The following is a 20,006-nucleotide window of genomic DNA, read 5'->3' on the forward strand; positions in this document are numbered from 1 at the left end:
TCTTAAAACCACATGTTGATATGATCATCAAATGAGAAAGACTAGCAATACTATGATTTTAAAGATGGTCAATGTGGTGGCTATATGGGTTGTCCAAGCAGAACCATTTTCACTGAGGATCAACTAGACATCACAAGTTTTCTGGAAAAAATTCCATATTTATATGATTTTCTGTTCAGATGGAGTTGAAACATTTTGAAGATCTCTACAATAATGGCCATATCTGGATATCAAATTTCACCATTTTCATTGAGAATCAAATAGGTATCATAGGAAGTCAGTTAGTAAAAAACCCATATTAATATGACATGCTTACTGGATGTCAGATTGATGCCATTTTCATTCAGGGCAAAAACTAGACATTATTTTTTAGTGAAAACCCGATATTGATCTAACCATCTATCAGAAGGAATGGCTATACAACATTTTTCAGATGGTCAATGTGGTGGCCATATTAGATGTCCAAGTGGCACCATTTCCAATTACTGGTAGCACCAATGATACCTTGAGATGAGTGTGTGTAAAGTTTTGTGCCTATCCTACAACTAGTTTAGGAAGAGAAGCGATAACAAATTCATGCCAACAGATGGACAGATGGAAGACAATGTACAATGGACAAAAGGCCATCCCAAAAGCACATCTGCTCTCTGACCAGCAGAGCATTGTCTAAATTGTGTAAAAACTGGGTATGACTTTATATTCAAGTATAGGCTTATAATCAGAGAAATATGGTACTCTGAAAGTTACAGCAAAGGCAAAAAATAACTAATATGCTATTCTACTTTTTGGACTCAGTTTATTGAGAATCACATCATTCTGAGGAAAAAAGATCATGTTCATGTAGGATTAGAGTGGTTGGTAAATAAGATTATGTTCAAGTAGGTTTAGAGTGGTTGGTAAATAAGATCATGTTCAAGTATGCTTAGAGTGGCTGGTAAATAAGAGCATGTTCAAGTATGCTTAGAGTGGTTGGTAAATACGATCATGTTCAAGTAGGCTTAGAGTGGTTGGTAAATAAGGTCATGTTCAAGTATGCTTAGAGTGGTTGGTAAATAAGATCATTTTCAAGTAGACTTAGAGTGGTTGGTAAATAAGATCATGTTCAAGCAGGCTTAGAGTGGTTGGTAAATAAGATCATGTTCAAGTATGCTTAGTGGTTGGTAAATAAGATCATGTTCAAGTAGGCTTAGAGTGGTTGGTAAATAAGATTATGTTCAAGTAGGTTTAGAGTGGTTGGTAAATAAGATCATGTTCAAGTAGGTTTAGAGTGGTTGGTAAATAAGATTATGTTCAAGTAGGTTTAGAGTGGTTGGTAAATAAGATCATGTTCAAGTAGGCTTAGAGTGGTTGGTAAATAAGATCATGTTCAAGTATGCTTAGAGTGGCTGGTAAATAAGAGCATGTTCAAGTATGCTTAGAGTGGTTGGTAAATACGATCATGTTCAAGTAGGCTTAGAGTGGTTGGTAAATAAGATCATGTTCAAGTATGCTTAGTGGTTGGTAAATAAGATCATGTTCAAGTAGGCTTAGAGTGGTTGGTAAATAAGATTATGTTCAAGTAGGTTTAGAGTGGTTGGTAAATAAGATCATGTTCAAGTAGGTTTAGAGTGGTTGGTAAATAAGATTATGTTCAAGTAGGTTTAGAGTGGTTGGTAAATAAGATCATGTTCAAGTAGGCTTAGAGTGGTTGGTAAATAAGATCATGTTCAAGTATGCTTAGAGTGGCTGGTAAATAAGAGCATGTTCAAGTATGCTTAGAGTGGTTGGTAAATACGATCATGTTCAAGTAGGCTTAGAGTGGTTGGTAAATAAGATCATGTTCAAGTATGCTTAGAGTGGCTGGTAAATAAGAGCATGTTCAAGTATGCTTAGAGTGGTTGGTAAATACGATCATGTTCAAGTAGGCTTAGAGTGGTTGGCAAATAAGGTCATGTTCAAGTATGCTTAGAGTGGTTGGTAAATAAGATCATGTTCAAGTAGGCTTAGAGTGGTTTGTAAATAAGATCATGTTCAAGCAGGCTTAGAGTGGTTGGTAAATAAGATCATGTTCAAGTAGGTTTATAGTGGTTGGTAAATAAGATCATGTTCAAGTATGCTTAGTGGTTGGTAAATAAGATCATGTTCAAGCAGGCTTAGAGTGGTTGGTAAATATGATTATGTTCAAGTAGGCTTAGAGTGGTTGGTAAATAAGATCATGTTCAAGTAGGTTTAGAGTGGTTGGTAAATAAGATCAGGTTCAAGTATGCTTAGAGTGGTTGGTAAATAAAATCATGATCAAGAGGTTGGTAAAAATGATCATGTTCAAGTAGGCTAAGAGTAATTGTCAAATAAGATCATGTTCAAGTAGGCTTAGAGTGGGTGGCAAATAAGATCATGTTCAGGTAGGCTTAGAGTGGGTGGCAAATAAGATCATGTTCAAGTAGGCTAAGAGCGGTTGGTAAATAAGATCATGTTCAAGAAGGCTTAGAGTGGGTAGCAAATAAGATCATGTTCAAGTAAGCTTAGAGTGGTTGGCAAATGAGATCATATTCAAGTAGGCTGAGAGTGGTTGGCAAATAAGATCATGTTCAAGTAGGCACAGAGTGGGTGGTAAAACTGCACAAATAAATGACACACTTACCATTATCTGTGAAGTTGCGTAATGTAAAAAGAAAATTAGTTTATATACAGGATATGGCTCATACGTACAATGTTGCAAATAGATATCTGCTATATAACTGTATTGTACTTGAATCAAGATTCGTATGGCTGTTGATTATATAATCTGAAAGCATTTATAAGACTTTCAATGACTCAAATACTTACTATAGGTACAGAATCCCTTGCCAGAAACAGAGGTAACTTATACAATACATAGATAGGGGATTTTCCTTACATCTGCTGCCGCATTAAAATCATTAATTTGATACAGAAATGAGATAAATAACACAAGACAATAACCAATGGTGAAAATGCACAATTTGCTAAAAAATAATACTTTTCTTATTCCCCTCACTGAAATACATTCTTTTATATACTAACTTACAAGACCAAATGCCAAAGCAAACTACACAAACCCAGATATGTCATTGGATTCTGTGCCAGCAATCTGGGTTGATGCAGTTTGCTTGGAATAATAAAGTGAACAAACAAAACAGATCCTGATCTGCTGGCATACTATATGATGGCAGACCAGGGTCTATGTTGTTTGCTGGTGGACTCGAGATATTAATGAGTATATATCCATGGATTGCAAAAATAATGACATCTAATTTGTTGTATTATTTCTCACTGACAATAACAGAAAAGCATTGAAATAAAACCACTATTTCCATCACCATCCAATGGATGGGTTATCATGGGTGCTGGCACATTGTGTGATGGCAGAACAGGGTCTATGTTGTTTGCAAGTGGACTCAAATTATAAGCAAGTGTATATGGTATGTATGGATTGTAAAAAATAAAAACAATATCTACTTTGCAATATCATGTCTCACTAACAATGACAGAAAAGCATTGAATTAAAACCATTATTTCCATCATTATCCATTGAATGTGATATCAAGGGTGTACGCAGGCCTATAAAATGACCCACACCTGTACTGATACTGACTGAAGGTTAGAGCACAAAATAAAAGGACTGGGCATCTGCCTAAACAAAGATGCAGCAAAACTTTGATAAAAATTTAAAATACTGAGAACATGATGGCTTGGAATGTATGGGTAATACAATACATTAAACATAAACAGATGAAAATAAACTGAAATGTTGATAATCATATATCTTTTTATGATAAAAAAATACCTGTACTAATATCCCTCAAAAAAACATAATCTGAATTTAAAATGTCTTCTTTAAAATCTTTTGTCAGTTTAGAACAGCTTCACCAGAAAATGAAAGTTTAAAACATTTGAAAATAAGTCTGACACAACTCCTATAAATGTACACAAGTGCAAATGCACATGTGTCTTCACACCATCTATTCAAACTACAGTGGTCTCTGATGTGAAGGGTGAATAACCTGAAATTGTATCAATATATGTTATGGGGAATAAATTAAAACAAAATCTTGATCTTTAGGACCTGGTCCTTCTTGGTGAAATTTTGAATACTGAAAAAAATCAATTGCTTGTTCTAGTGGCAGCTGATTATCTATTTATACCAATTTGTAATTATAACAATGTAATCTATGTACTTTTATCAGAATTAATTACAATGCAAAGTTTCTGTTGTGCTCACTGAAGTCATATGGCCAAAATACAAGGTGTAATGTCCAAGAAGGGCACATAAACCTTAACAAATAAAATTACACCTTTTACATGCAGTTCAGATATCAACTATGAAAAATGTGCTCATTCCAAGCAAAATCTTGTGAACAAAAAGAAACTGAGGGAACATACAATTATTTTGAACCTCATCCATGCTTAGTTCTAACAAAATGATTTTTTTTTCTTATATAAAATTTCACTTTTCTTTTCTGTGTATAAAAATAGCACACACCTCAAACATCATATTAAAAGGTCCAAGACATGCATAACTAAAAGTACAGTTTCCACAGCACAATGTATCTTCTCTCATTTGCGTTTCCTAGAAAGTTCCTTTTTCTCTTTTCTTTTCTTTTAATGGGAGATATTACTGAAAAAGTAAATTTAACATTGCATGCAAGTTTTCATAGAGCTGACATGTCCTCACATGTACCTTCACATCTACCAATGGTGACAGCCCCTCCCTTTTACTCCCCCTCCATCTCCCTGTACTGGTAAATGAGCCCATAAAAAAGATTTTCCCCCACAAATGGCATTTGGATATAATTGATAAAAAAAATAATGTCTTGCTGTTCACTTAAGTACATGGATGCATTTTATTAATCATAGTTTTGCATGTTTGATGACTAAATGTGGGATGTCTCACTCCAAAAAAACCCACCAGCTATATCCCCAATATCTATCGCACTATCTTGGATCCATGTCAAACAAATTAATTGAAAATGGCCCCAACATCCATGACAGTATAGCTGTTACAAAAATATGTAACTGACCTTTACTGAATAATCTGCACATTGCAGAACTTACCCGATGAATAAAATTACTCTCATACAATGCAAAGTGACTCAATCTTATCAATGAACCTGCACATAACTTACCCAATAAATAAAATCACTCTCGTACCATGCAAAGTGACTCAGCATTAGCAATGAGTCTGAACAGATAAATCCTGCCATCACTGATTTGTGAAGAACAGACATTCCTTGCCTGATGTTACCCTATATATAGTAATGGTAAATGATATATAAGAATTGGTATGACATAAGAAAATTTCAAAGCACATCGGATTATATAATTAAATTCAAAGTTAGGGGAAAATGTATAATAAAAAAAGGGAAAAACAAAATCTTAGAATAAAGTTGGTACTATGGTCACTTACTTGTCTGGGTATAGTGAAGAAAATTGAAGTAATATTAATGGACAAATTTACCATAATTTTTCAAGTAAATTCAACAAATTATGTACAATTTCACCAGAAGCAACAACAATCTATTTTCTTTTTAATTTTGAAATTTGTATTCAATTTTATTTTGTTTATGAAAGATGTGACTTGGTAGATGGTACATCAGGACTGGGATCTGTGGTGGCAGACGTTGGTTCAAAGTTACATTACAATAAAGGACAAACTTACATTAAATATTTTATGAAATAATTTTAAAATAATTGAGATTAAAAAAGGAACAACATTAAAACAGATACTCATTGATGACAAGAGGTATTAATAACTGTAAACGTTTCAATAAATAATATGAATAGATCTATTCATAGCTTTTATTCTTTTATCATTTTGTTCTTTAACAACTTTCTTTATTTTCATTTCCTATTATACAAAAGATGATTTAAAAAAATTCAAACCCCACCAATGCAAAAATAGTGGGCATAATTTATTTTCCTACATACTACATCCAGGCTGGTGGAGTGTGATGTCTCATTACTTCGGTGACAAATATGGCACTTTGTTGACAGTTGGGCTGTGCCAGTCACAAGCAACATCCGATATGAAGACATAGTTAACTGTCAAAGGTTATCGTAACTCCATCCATAATGTAGCTGACAAGACAAAACCAATAAAAGCACATCTAGGTCAACAGGACAGCGTTCATACCAAGCTGCATCACAATATGCAAATGGTTCTTGGCTTAAGCCAGTTACAAGATGCATCCTGACGATATGTAGTTAATTGTCAAGGGTCATAACTTTATCAAAAATGAAGCTAACAAGAAAAAAATCTATAACTGGCACATCTGGGTCACTGAAAATATTCATACCAAACTGCATCAGAATATGTCAAATAGTACTTGAGCTGTATCAGTTATAAGCAACATCCCATGAAAAAATATGAAGTCAATTGTCAAGGGCCATAACTTCATCCACAGTGAAATGCATGATAAGGTCTATGAGACAATGTACATACCAAATCACAGTAGAATATGTTGACTGGTTCCTGAGCCATTTTAGTTACAAAGACATTTAAAACAGATGGAGAAAGAACAATAACTTCATCAAAACTGAACCAGAAAAGCTCACTTTTATAATACGTATCTGCATGTTTTAAGCAATTCATCTACCAAATGACATCCAGTTGTGTGTACGGGTTGCAGAGCTTTGGTGGTTACAGAAAGTGTGACAGGATGGGCAGACAGACAGATGGTTACTTTAGGACTCCTACATCTCAATGTGGGACCCTAATTATATCAAAGACTTTGCTTATTTTATTTTCTTCTACTCCAAGGAATCATTGTAAGATATATCTCACAGTACTTTAGGATTGTCCTTTTCCATCTTCTAAAATTTTCATTTTCCTGTCACCATTGTTAAAGTTAACAGTCATGATTAATTTATTCCTTCTCCACCAAGTGGGGCATTTCCTACTATGAGTTTTCTTTATAAAAATGACCCCACAAAAACCAACTATCCACTCTCTTGTAAGATACTGAGGACAGGGCTAACATATATGCACAATATGACTTTAATTATATCAAAGACTTGGTTTATTTTATTTTCTTCTACTCCAAGGAATCATTATAAGATATACTATATATCTCACAGTACATTAGGAATGTCCATTTCCATCTTCTAAAATTTGCATTTTCTTCCATCACCATTGATAAAGGTAACAGTCATGATTGATTTATTCCTTCTCCACCATGTGGGGCATTTCATTCTATGAGTTTTCTTTATATAAAAAAAACCCCCACATAAACCAACTATCCACTCTGTTGTAAGATACAGAGGACAGGGCTAACATATATACACAATATGACTATACATGTTTTTTTTAGATCTACTCCCAGCCATCCTAAATGGTAGGGGTTGGGTAAGTAGTGTGCTGAACCTTCACAACAGAAATAATATAAAATCACAACAAAAGAAAGATCAGACTAAACTCATGAACAGCAGCACACAGCACATAATAAGCATGCCCTTGATGGAAAAAAGCACATAACATCAGTTTTTTGGGGTTGCTCTGTTAACTAAGCCTGACCTGGTTTACTTGAAGCTGTCTTTGGTCCTAGAAAGGAGAAGTTGGTATGTACAGTGTTGTAACCAAAATTACAGGTTAAGTGCAGATTCTGCGAAAACAATTTTATGCTGCTTATCATGGCCTATTATATCATGGAGACATCTTCCTTATGTCTGTGTTGGCAGGATGGGCAGAGTCCCTTGTACAAAACCAAGGCTATATTTCCATGTATTTTCCATACACACAGGGATGATTCTATTTTAAAGGATCTTATCTTATCTAACCCTTTGGTGAGATACTAATTTTTTAAGTAAAATATGTTTCTTCAATAATACTTACCCAATCACAATACCTTAGAGCACAACCAAAACCTTGCAAATCTAGCAGTTCCAAGCAAAAACTTTAGCTATGAAAGTTTAAACCAGTCAGCCCACATAGGTGAGTCATACAGAGTGATCTCTCCTTAGACAAGGATTGGTGCCAAATCCCATCTAAAAGTCAGTTATTACTGGAGCAGGATGCATGCTCTGTCAGTAGGATGTTACTGTGTGGAAGGTGCAAGGGTGTATCTGTATGGTGGTGCTCTCCAGTTTTGTATTTTGCATAGGGTTGGGATTTTAAAGAAAAAGAATTTCCTCAGCTTTCCTCACTGGTCATACTGGCTTTTTAAAAAAGACCTTGTATATCTTAGGTATAATTCAAAGAACCTTTAATTCCCTTTATTTTGGTATATGATTGGTGGGTGTAATATTGGTTATAGAGTATACAGCTTGGCCTTACTCCACATGTGCACCTTTCAAAAAAGTGCTAGCTCCACTTGGTCATTTTCACTTTCTGAACTTCAGAGGTAAATTGTATAAAAAAAAGCAAATAACTTTTTTTACATTTTATATATTTGGTAATTCATTCATTGCACTTTCAGAAGCTGGTATTGTCTAGTCTGGCAAAATTCTTTTTCCCTATTTTAATAGCTGCTATGGATAGTGTACTTTAGACTAATTCAGGCTCATTTTTTAGCACAAGGGAACATTCATTTTAGTTAGCAGTGTGCTTAAATCATGTACAGTTTCCAAAAGTACACTATCCAAAGAAATATCATCCACATTACATTAATGTAGCATAGAGGCATGACACCATTCTCTCCATTGTGCATGTTTTAAATGCAAACAACTTCACCTTACATGCGTCACTCTCTCAAAAGTACCTAATAACTGGTGAGCGCCCCCTATAATGATCAGGTAAGTATTACTCAAGTAAACATATTTTATTCCAAAAACTGGTTTCTTATTCAAATGTGATACCTGATCATAATGCTTTAGAAGAACAGGTAAGAAGTGGAGGGGATTACATCTCCTTACCCTAGAGAGGGGTTATCTCCAGTCACCAAAGGTATTTAAAGCAGCATCTAACTCATGAGATACCTAGTTAGAGTAGTGATTCCATATGCACAGACATCGCTATTGGGCTATTATCCCCCATAAATCAATTGGAAGTTGTAGTGCAGCATCACTAAGAGGCTGCCAAACACCTGGGAATGTGGCCTCTTGTGCACCTATTATAGGTCTCTTAAGGTCTGAGTGAGCCTTTTGGTCTCAAAGATCTCGGAGGTAAAAAGCTTGAGAGAGATGACTCTGATCTCCATCCCACAGCTTGTATACAGGTTAGGTTGCTTGAATGCAATGCTGATGGTGACTGCATTAACTTCATGAGCTGTAATAACTTCATTTGATCTTGGGTTAATTCTCTATATGCAGAATGAATCCAAGATGAATGAACTTTTGCTAATATATCAACCTTTCCATCTTGCAGAGGTAAACATTTTCTCCCTCTTCACACTTGCTTAGTTCAAAATCAATAAAGTTCTATCAGAAGTCCCAAAGTATAAAATGTTCCAAGTGAATTCCAGTAGTGTTCCAACTGAATTCCAATCCTGAATGTGCTGATGTGCCAATAATCTTCAATGTGCTGATATACCAATAGACTTGCTATATCACAATGATATAAGATATCATTTTTTTAAAGAGTCCTCAATAATCCCAAAGTAGTGTTTTTGTCCAAAATTTAAATGAGCACATTGTAATTCCAATGAATAATTTTTAAACAAATTTTTTTCTTTAATTCTGAACACAACAGTAAATACTTCTACAGACTGAAATTCAAGGAGGAATGAATAATCTCATTGATCTCAAATTTATATACATCCCCACTTGACCTGTGTCACAATAACATTTTCTGAAGACAAAAATCATCTTAATGGAAAATTAACACAATCTGTAAACAAACTCATTTCTAGAACCTTCTAAGGCCATACTCAAGGCTGGGTTGTGAACTCAAATCAAAGTAAACAACCGATTTATAACTTACAAACAAGACAAAAAACAGGTTTGCACCAAACCTCCATCCTCAATTACAGATTAAGGTCAAGCAAACAAAATAAATTAGATATACATAACAGATCCACCAGTGGTCAGGTCTAATGAAAACAGATTTTACTGAATACAAAGGGATGAAGCAACCATTTAGTTTGTATTAGTTGATTCCTCTGGGGCAGCAAGTCCACTAATTCATTTATTCTACTTGGAATATGACAGACTTACATAAGGATTCATCACTAATGACACCAGCTTAGAAAATGCCAAACCAGGAGTTTTAGGTCAAGGGATTTGGTCCCCCCCTTGCCCTCTGAGATAATTCATCAAATTGCAGTTGTCAGATAGAATGAGTACTCCCTTTCCATAAAGCGTCTCCTGCAACCAATGACATATACAATAGATAATCCCATGTGGGATACACTCCACTGACCTCCTGAAATGATGGCAGGAGGTGGGCACCCAAGCACAGCTGCATCCATACAAATCGTTATTCCTGGACAATGGAAGGGAACACCTGCTGGAAGCCAAACAAGATTCTTTCATGTACTGTGATGTAACCTCACTAAACTGGAAACTGTTTGTTCAAATGTGCAAAGCTTGAGTTGCCATAGAGACAACAGTATCATTTATAATGGACTCATGAAGAGGCAATCCAAACTGATGAACTCTACTGCCACAATGGGGAGACCCAGTAAACAAATGAATTCTCAGGGCTGAGATCCAACTCTTTGCAAGAATTGAAGCCACCACTGAAATTATTTTCAAGCACATTCCTGATGGAGACAGACTCTGACAGATGCATTTTGAGCTCATAACCAAGTGGGTGAATGTTGAGATGGGATTTTGTTGTTGTCCTTGCTGACATGTAATCAAAGGCTCACTTTTTTGTCTTTGTTGGTTTTAATGGCACTTTTAATACATTATTGTCTATACCATGCCAAGGAAATGGGAGCTAAGTGCTCATCCCAGGGACACACTGTGCCAGCTGACCCAGCTGGCCAGGCCTGGGTGGGTGTTGAACCTGCAACATCTATATTATAAGCGTGGCACTCTACTAACCAAACTACCATGACTCCCAATCAAAGCTGCAAAGGAATGAAACCAGGGCTTTTGTAGTTTGTGATCTAGGTAGTGGAATGTGAAGGAGACACTACTCTGTCCTTCACTCTTTTGAAGACCCAGGGACTGTAGATGAGGTCAAAAGAGAGTGCCCTGAGCTATCATACTGTATCTCTGAAAGCAAACCACAGGAATTTTCTAAAGGACTTGTGAATTGGAACATGTCAGTATGCATCTTTCAAATCTAAATGGATTGTGAGGTCTCACTCCTGAACAGCTGGTTTTTCCATTCTGAACCTGTATGCTCATTTTAAAAGGCTGGGAGAGCTGAGGTCTATAACTAGTCAAAAAGTACTGCTAGCCTTTGGTACCAAAACAGTCTTGAATACAAACCAGCGACTTTATGTCCAAAGACAAGATTATTTTGTGTTGCAGGATGTCTGTTGTGGCTAGATGTTTGGGGATATCTGTAGCTGAAGGAACCCTGGGCAATGAGGAGCACTGAATGTGACACACTGGCCTCCAAAATGACTTGAATGATCCATGGATCATCTAAGTTATTCTAATCCTACAACAAAGTGGCTGAGTCTTCCCCACCTTCCCAACTGGGATAGTTGACAAGGATGGCATGCAAATGTCATGTCTTTCTGGAAAAAGATGGCATGGCTACAAAATGGGGTAAAAGTCATCCATCTCTGCTTTATTGTCCACATTCATTCTCAAATGTGTATATGGTGCATAGGTCTGTTTCCACATTGGTGTGCCCTTGAGGTATCCTTTCTGTTCCTCTATCCCTATACTGAAACAATGGCTGAGGTCTCTGATACTGGACCTTAAATTTATTTCCTTGGCAGCCTGGTTGCATACTTCCAATGCATTGCCAAGAAAGAGTAGTTTTGAGGACAATGGCTCTGATCTTGAAGTGGAGAGCAATGCCTCTCTTTACACGAGTTCTAATTAAATATATGCCATGTTCCACTTGTTGGAAAATTGCCATCTATACCAGGTCCAGCATGAAGCCTATAGTAACAACATTAAGGGCCAACTGTTGTGTGTTGCTGACATGTTTCCAGTCCATCCTTACTGGCATTCCAATTTTTGCTATGTCTCTTGATGGCAGAGATTTCTGTATATATGTATAAGGTAAACAAAGTTGATGTTTTAATAAAGTTACAAAATCTTCATCTCTGACAGAAGAGAGCGAGAAATAGTTCAAAATATTGATGGAGTGTACATCCTTATATGAGAAATTCCTCCAGCTGTGATGTCTAAAGATTATGCTACCTAGATATGAGCAGAAGTAGTCAATCCTTATATCTATGGGGAGATCACTCTGTCTGCCTCACATATGGGGTTAGACAACTTTAAGCTTTTATGGCTAAAACTTGTTTGAGAGGGCTAGATTTGCGAGGTAATGGCCGTACACCTAAGGCATTATGATCAGGGAACAGACTGGAAGACAAAAAGTTAAACACTGTGGATAACTTCATCTGGAGGGCCAGAAAATAATGGTTATGCCAAGACCAATTTCAATTACTGAAAAATACAATCCGACAAATGAAAAAGAATAATTACTAGCCGTATGTACAAACACCGCTCCCTCAATAACTCGCACCTAGATAACTTGCAAACCAAATATACAGTCCGATTTATTTTCCAGAAAATGCCAAAAGAATTGACCCATATTTGTTCAATGTGAAGTAAATTGTGGTTAAAATTGGTAAATGAAACCCTGATATATTGATTATTTTAACACTGAAATCAAAAACAGGCACACATGTACATGATGTGTTTTTCATGATCTTTCAGAGATTAGTAATCTTGAAAATTAAAGTAATTTATGTTAAAAAGGAAACAATTTTATTAGAAAAGCTGATTACTGACAACTATTCCTAATATGATTATAAAATGAATATTCAGCTATTCAACAGTGCCACTGTCTGTGCCCCCTTCCATGGTCATCTCAACGTCTATGTGGGATGGCACCTGGTTCTTTAATTTTCAGAGCTCACTCGGTAACTTGCACCTTGCTTTTAGTGTGGTCTGTGTTTTGGGACCCCATTTTGCATGAGTTCTTGAGGGAGAGGTGTGTCACAGAATTGTTATGTTTAGGTATGTTGAGATGATACCATGGAAAATAATATTAGTGTCATTTCTGCCAGTAAGCATGAATGACCATCATTTGACTGATATACCAAGTACATTCTAGATCACTCAAGACTTACCTAATACCAGATTGTAACCTTCAACAGATAAGTGTCAGAAGCAAAATACTTTCTCAGAAGGGAGCTTTACAGAGAAATATTTACTTGCACTGGACTAATGACTAGCCTGCATCATTATTTGCATTGAACTCTCATTATGACATAATACTATCTGTATACGTTAAAGCAGAGGCATCCACCTTTTTCTTTGGCTGTGATCCAAAATGGATAAAATGGTTAAGGTCAGTGGTCACAGTTCCTTATCACTAATTAAGCATATTAATTAAAATGCGTATTTTTAAAAGGAGTACCTATATGGCTGCAGGCTGTACAATGTGAAGAGTCAGGCTACATGCAGCCTGCAGGTTGGACATGCCTGCATTAAGGTATCCACTGTTTAGGTTACAGAGCTTTTGGTTTCTAATTTGTATCCAATGCAAACCATTTTATTATAACATTTTGTGTATTTTATGTGTACTAAGTCACCATTTCAGTTTCTGTTCAAAGCACAATAATATATTTGATATATTTAAAATTAACTTTAGATTTAAACTCTTCAAACGATAATCATGAAATACCATAATGTTTTGACATAATCAGACATCTTGCTTACATCAAGTTCTTAGCCATTTGCAAGGACTGGGTCATATTTTTGTCCTAACCATGAAAAGGTACAATTTTATTGATACCTGATTGTAAATCTCAAAACGGATGTTGCAACAACTCTGTCCAATACAACAAAATATGATTAAAGTCATTTGTGATCAAATCTGATTAAAACTTAGATTTCTGACATAGCAGAGATCTGCAATGCACTGACTGAGTTTCATTTTCTGGGATTTGTGGAATACTCCATCCACTTATTTTTTTTTTTTTATGTTGCAATTTATTTTAGTAATGGTATGATCCAAATGTCATTTTCAAGCTTTAAAAATGATGAATGAAAAGGTCAACAGAATATGACCTCACATCTGTGCACATCAGATCCCCTTTGTTGCAAAAATATTTCAATTTTAATTTGATTCTTGGCAATTTTGCTAGAGTTCATCCCATTCTGTATACTTTGTCCTACTTACTGACTAGTTTCTTAAAGAGTTCCCTCATCTGTTCTGGCTTGTCAAAACTTGTCCTCAGCTGGATTAGAACATCTTTGTTGGATACAACCAGTTTCTGAAATTCAGTACAAGGTATTTCAGATTAAAAGGTTAAAGGTTACAAAGCTAGAGTTCCCTTAAGTCTATGTTGTCAAAATTTGTATTGGTTTGCTTTGTAGGTTATTTAGTGCTTGCAACAGAAGTAAAGTGCCTTGACCATGGACACACTATGGTAGTGGACCTGGGATGATCAGAATGTATGATTTAAACCCACACCCTTCTGGTTCTGAGTTCTTGCTTCCATTAGTCACCTTTAACCAAATGGAGGTGGGCGCTTGGGAACTATTTTCCGATCCCATGGACTTACTTTTGAACCTGAGTCGATGCTATAAATAGAAAATAAGGAAAGTACATGTACATCTAGGATGTCTATTACTCTTATGCTGTTCTTTTGCAGCAGTCATCTTTTTAAGAATATATGATGAGTGGAATTAAAGAGATGATAATGAAAAATGACAAGCACAACTTTTTATTGTTTTTTTTTAAATGTAACAAAAAAGTTTAATCCATATATAGGCAAGTGTAAGACATAATTAGGTGAGGAAAAAGCACAATGGTTGGCATGTATGCTACATTGGTGTGGTAGCCATTGATGTGATAAAAAAAGCAACTAAAACACAATATCTAACTAAATCTACGTGTCCTGTAAAGCCTAAGTTATTTCCATTTTCCATGAGGTGCAGCAAACAATAGGTGGCATCTTCTCATCGGATGTCAGTCAGTATGTTATTGATGTTGTTGTGGGATAACATTTGATATTATTCTTGTGGACTTAATACTATTTTCAGCACATGATAGGCTATGGATGACAACCAGTATATCTGGTGGACGAAGAACCAGGAAACCCCAGGAAGAACCACTGCAGCCAGCAGGTAATCCTCCTGACTGATGGTGGATCGGTAAAGTTCATCAATCAATGTTAACTGCATTGCTTAAGAGTACAATTGCAGTAAGACTCTAACTCAAGACATTCTGATCACAAGTCAACAGTGCTAACAATATGACTGCAAATCATATAACTAACCTTCCACTAAATAGGGATTTGGTCACTCTATTCATTTTCCATAAATTACCAATGTTAATAGAAGGAAAATAAAACTAGTGTACACTAGATTTCCTAGAATATAATAAACAGATTTCTTAATGAGATAGCAACACAAATTTAGTACAGTCAAAACAAGATTCTTAATTGTTTGTATTTTTTGTGGGGAGACAGCATACATAAAGATAGGTAAAACTAAAATCTACCTCAGCAAGCTTTACAACCGATTGCCACTGGACACTTTCATCAAGGCAGAAAATTACAATAAAATCAAACAATACTGTGATAGATCTTACTGGACTAATGCAAGAGTACAATTCTGACAAGATACATCCTCATGGTAAATGATATAGTCCGAAAAAAAATTACACTTTTAACCACAGAAGGTATAGTGAAAATGAAACAGTAAACAGTTCTAGATAAGGTGTTTACCAATATGACTTATGATTTAATATACAATAAATTAAGCCAAAACTATTTTCAAATTTCACAACGATTTTGCTGAGGAAGATTAAGGTACCTCTATAATCCATCAGTTTTTTGCAAGAAAACAAAGAAAAAAATTAACATATATACCTTTATTTCATCCACCTGACTGGCCACATGGATCATTAGCTTTTCTCCCATGTACTTCATTCCATAAGGACCAATCAACTCAGCCAGAGCATGCAATTCTGTAAGACATTATATCATATGAGAGAGCTCTCAATATGGTGTTTAATTAGTGCTACTGTAAATTAATATTAGTGATAGAGTATCATAACTGAACCCTTAAATTCATCTCTAACAATTCAGGAAGTTTGTTTTTTGAATACAAATAAGCTTCTCAATTTTTAATTGTCTACCCATACATGATAACCCCTGGCAAGGAAAAAGTGTAATCCAAGCTTACAAAAAGAGTAATCCACATATAGCATGATAATAATTCAATGAGCATATGTACAAAATGATTTATGTATCCCTCTGGACTTTTAACATCAACTGCTGCTTCAAGTTTTCGTATATAACACTTTGAGCTTTGAAATGCAACAGACTCTTATATTGCATTTCAAAACACTTTGTATGGTCCAGCTGAGATTAGGAATGTTTTGCACACCACTAGAGATCAACGTGCTAGGTTACAAAGCCTGGATCGGAATTCAGTTTTATTTTTGTTAACAATGCTAACAATCTCTCACAGTCAGCATTAGAATGGTAAAGAACCAATATTATTTTCATAACCTGACAAAAAAGAAGAGGAAATTTATATCTTCCAGTTATTGGGTCTTTTAGCTGGGAAATAAGATGAAAAAAATCAACTCTGTCCACATGAAGTAAAATGTCAGGTAGAGTGCCAATCTGATACGTCAAGGAGTTCTTCTTCTAATTTATCAGCATCCTTTCCTGCAGCAATGGTGCATCATATGACAAAGACAACCTGATATGAACAATGATGGAGACATTTTTCAAAATATAGAATGCAACTTCTTTAAGAATTCCAGTCATCACTGATGCAGTATCAGCTGAAAACCCCATACAGTTCTACCAACTTATATTTATTCAAATCTGGAATCTACTGTTAATTCTGCTAATGAAAGAAGAGCACTCTGACTTTACTAAACGACCCAATTTTCATGGCTTCTGTAATTTTAAGTTAAGTATCTTCCGCTAAACACCTAACAATATTGGATGATTGTTCTTGCACATGCATATTTTCTGCAATTTTGGAATCAGAAAACATCCATTTGAACAAAGGACCAATGTAGTCTTCTACCGTATGGGGTAGTCCATGTTCTGTTAAGAACTTAGTTCATAATGCCTCTGCATTTACAAAATTCATGTCCACAATTTAGTTCTGCTGTAAAAAAGAAGTTACCTTAGTACTGGAGTTAGTAAATTGAGCTAATTCAAGTTTTCTTTGTTTTACCACCATTCCCAATATTAAAATCCTTTCCACACAGCCTGCAAGGGGCGTGAAGCTGCCCTAAAATGGAATGATGTATTGTGTAATTCTAGTATTCATCTCCGAATCGATTTTTCATCTTTTCCTAATCCATTTGCTTTAACACACGCATCAACTAGAATAAAACTCTAACACATGCATCAACTGGAATAAATCTGACTTGACTTTTAGTGCCAAATACCTACAGACTGGTTCTGTACCAGATATGAATTTGAACAAAGAAATTGCGAGCAAAGATTACAAGTTAGACAACTAGTCTGTTCTCTCCTAAGTAAGCCATATAGCTGCTATAAATAGACACAGAGATCAAAAGTTTGACAGTAGAACCAGCATGTTTCTCCAAAATAGGGCAGCTGCTATAAATATAACATATTACTGTTAGGAAAGTGCATGCAAGTCTATGGACAAGTGTACTGCACTCTTATGTTGTAGTTACATAGAAGCCGTCTCTTCTAGAATACAGTCTGTGGGATTAATGGGATGTTAATAAAAATGAGAAAACAAATTATTAATTTTTTTGGAAGGGGGATATAATAAAAAGGCGTAAACCAAATACATTTACGCATAAGGCATAATTTGGTGGAAAAAAAGCGTAATGATTAAGCCAAAAGCATATTGGTTGGCATGTATGTCTACCTCAAGTGGTTTTTGTTTAAACATTCTAGGAAAGTGTTTCTTTAAAAACATCCTAACATCTAACATATATTGCTAAATTGGTCTGATAATCTAATTAGGTCATTTGTCTACCTCAAGGTTTTACTTATTTTTGTTAACAATGCTTTTGTTATGAAAGCGCATGTCCTGAAGTTCAAATGAAATTCCAAGCTTTGCCTGCTACCCTGCTTGATACAGATGTTTTTATTTTCAAATGACCTTCACTCTGCCATCAGAGGAAGTGTATGGGTGCATAGATATGAAAGGGAAGAGCTCTCTAATTCTGTAATCCAAATGTAAGTTATCCACTGCACAGTTTGAGACCAATGACCATACAGAAAAACTGTATTCCAAAACGTAACCAAGAGTTTCAAACAACCTTGACCTTGCATGATGGTCAGATGGAGGGATGTAATGCATAGATGTGAAAGGCATAGCTTACTAATTCTACAATTCAGGTATGATAGTTATCACTTTCAGGGTTTTGGACCAACACAGAAAAACCATACTGAACAGCTTTTACCAAAATCTTAATCAAGACATTCAAATGACCTTTTCATTGCGTGAGCATGGTTTGGATTTCATGGATATTAAACAGTAGAGCGTCCAAAGTCTACAGTTAAAGCATATTATCTTTTTGAGGGTTTGGATGCACTAACTATACAGAAAACTTAAATAAAAATTAAAAAAGATTTTAAAATGATCTTGGCCTTCATGATGGTCAGAGAGAGGGTAAGGGTAAGTTTCATGGCAATCCATAACAATTTGTGGGTCAAGTTGTGCTAACAAGACCGTATGCTAAATAGATATACAAGATTCATCTGCAAGATATAAAGGTCAGTAACTCTATTAAAAAAATTTGACGCCCATAACATTTTCCAAGTTTTGTAGCAATCCAATGAAAGCTGTGAGACTGGTTGCATTCATACAATACTGTCATAAACTAGCATCCAGCTGCAGGTCAAAATGGGCAACAAGTCTGACAAAAATTGCCGAAACAAAGCGATTTCTTATTCTGAGCATCTTTAGGTGACAACCATAATATTTATCAAGCTTCAGGTCACTTCATCAAAAACACTGAGACTAGCTGCAATAAAAAGATCATGTGCCAGACAGAAGAATGAATGGAATGACAAACATGACCCACCCAGGTCCATGCCCCTGGCAAAGTGAGTGGTATAAAAAAATCTGTAGGTATGTTGTTGTTGTTGTTGTTGTTGTTGTAGGGTTTAACACCATTTTTCAGCATGCGATAGGCTGTACATGGCAGCCAGTATTAATGGTGGAGGAAGAAACTGGGAAATCCCCGGAAAGAACCGCCGACCCTCGAGAAGCTACTGGCAAGCTTTCTCACATATCCACATTGGCCGAATCCGAGACTCGAACCCACGAAAACAGAGGTGAGATGGCAGTGATCCGTAATGGAGAGCGCTTTAGACCACTCGGCCACTCGGGGCCCCCTGTAGGTATGGAAAGGCCCTTTTATAGGGCAACATTAATTGGAGTCTAATACATTTTACACTTTTTAGGACATACCAGTAAGATCAGCATATTCTTCTGCAGCAAATGGAAGAGGTTGTCCTGGTACTGGAAGGCTGACAAATGCTTTCTGGTTTGGGGAGTAGATAATGGTGCCCACATTGAGTGTCACCTTCCTCAGTAAGACATCTAGGTACCTGTATCAAAAGAAAGGGCATTTAAACCCATGTACAATGAAGCAGTCTATTGATAACAGACTCTTCCCACCCTCTAGTCTCATTTATCTAATACAAAAGAAAGTACATGAAAAGCATTGGATTGACCGATTCACTCCAAATTATGCCATATCATCCATGAATTCTTCCCGAGTCATGTTTGTTCTAGCTTGTTTCATGCAGAAACTTTTGTCAGCTGTACTCAAACATCAGTATTTGTCCTGCATTTTTGGTGTTTAAAGGCCTCTGTTTTGTAGATATTTTGGTATATAACTTACATATCTACTAATCTATTCATGTAAGTACAATGATAATATGTGTTTGCTGGAGCACTTCAGAAGGAAGCTGAACACTTGTGATTAAACTCTTTGCTTTTGCTTTGACAAATGTTTGCAT

General features: G+C 35.8%; 1 protein-coding gene across 5 annotated transcripts in view; it reads right to left on the bottom strand.

Annotated features, from left to right (window-relative positions):
• The window catches only part of LOC149785096 (nck-associated protein 1-like), a 143,140-nt gene that overhangs the window by 45,378 nt on the left and 77,756 nt on the right, over positions 1 to 20,006 (bottom strand). For 3 of the 5 annotated variants that reach the window (XM_089978851.1, XM_089978850.1, XM_089978849.1), the window contains exons 24-26: positions 19,453 to 19,592; positions 15,897 to 15,994; positions 14,201 to 14,294 (exon numbers count right to left, since the gene is read on the bottom strand). In XM_089978851.1, coding sequence (XP_089834977.1) covers positions 14,201 to 14,294; positions 15,897 to 15,994; positions 19,453 to 19,592 — 332 coding nt within the window. Of the gene's footprint in view, positions 1 to 7,510; positions 7,538 to 14,200; positions 14,295 to 15,896; positions 15,995 to 19,452; positions 19,593 to 20,006 lie in introns of all 5 variants that reach the window. The other 2 variants (XM_089978848.1, XM_089978847.1) reach the window with 1 other exon arrangement.

This window comes from Sinohyriopsis cumingii, chromosome 13, assembly GCF_028554795.1.
Source record: "Sinohyriopsis cumingii isolate HCF-2022 chromosome 13, ASM2855479v2, whole genome shotgun sequence".
NCBI lineage: Eukaryota > Metazoa > Mollusca > Bivalvia > Unionida > Unionidae > Sinohyriopsis > Sinohyriopsis cumingii.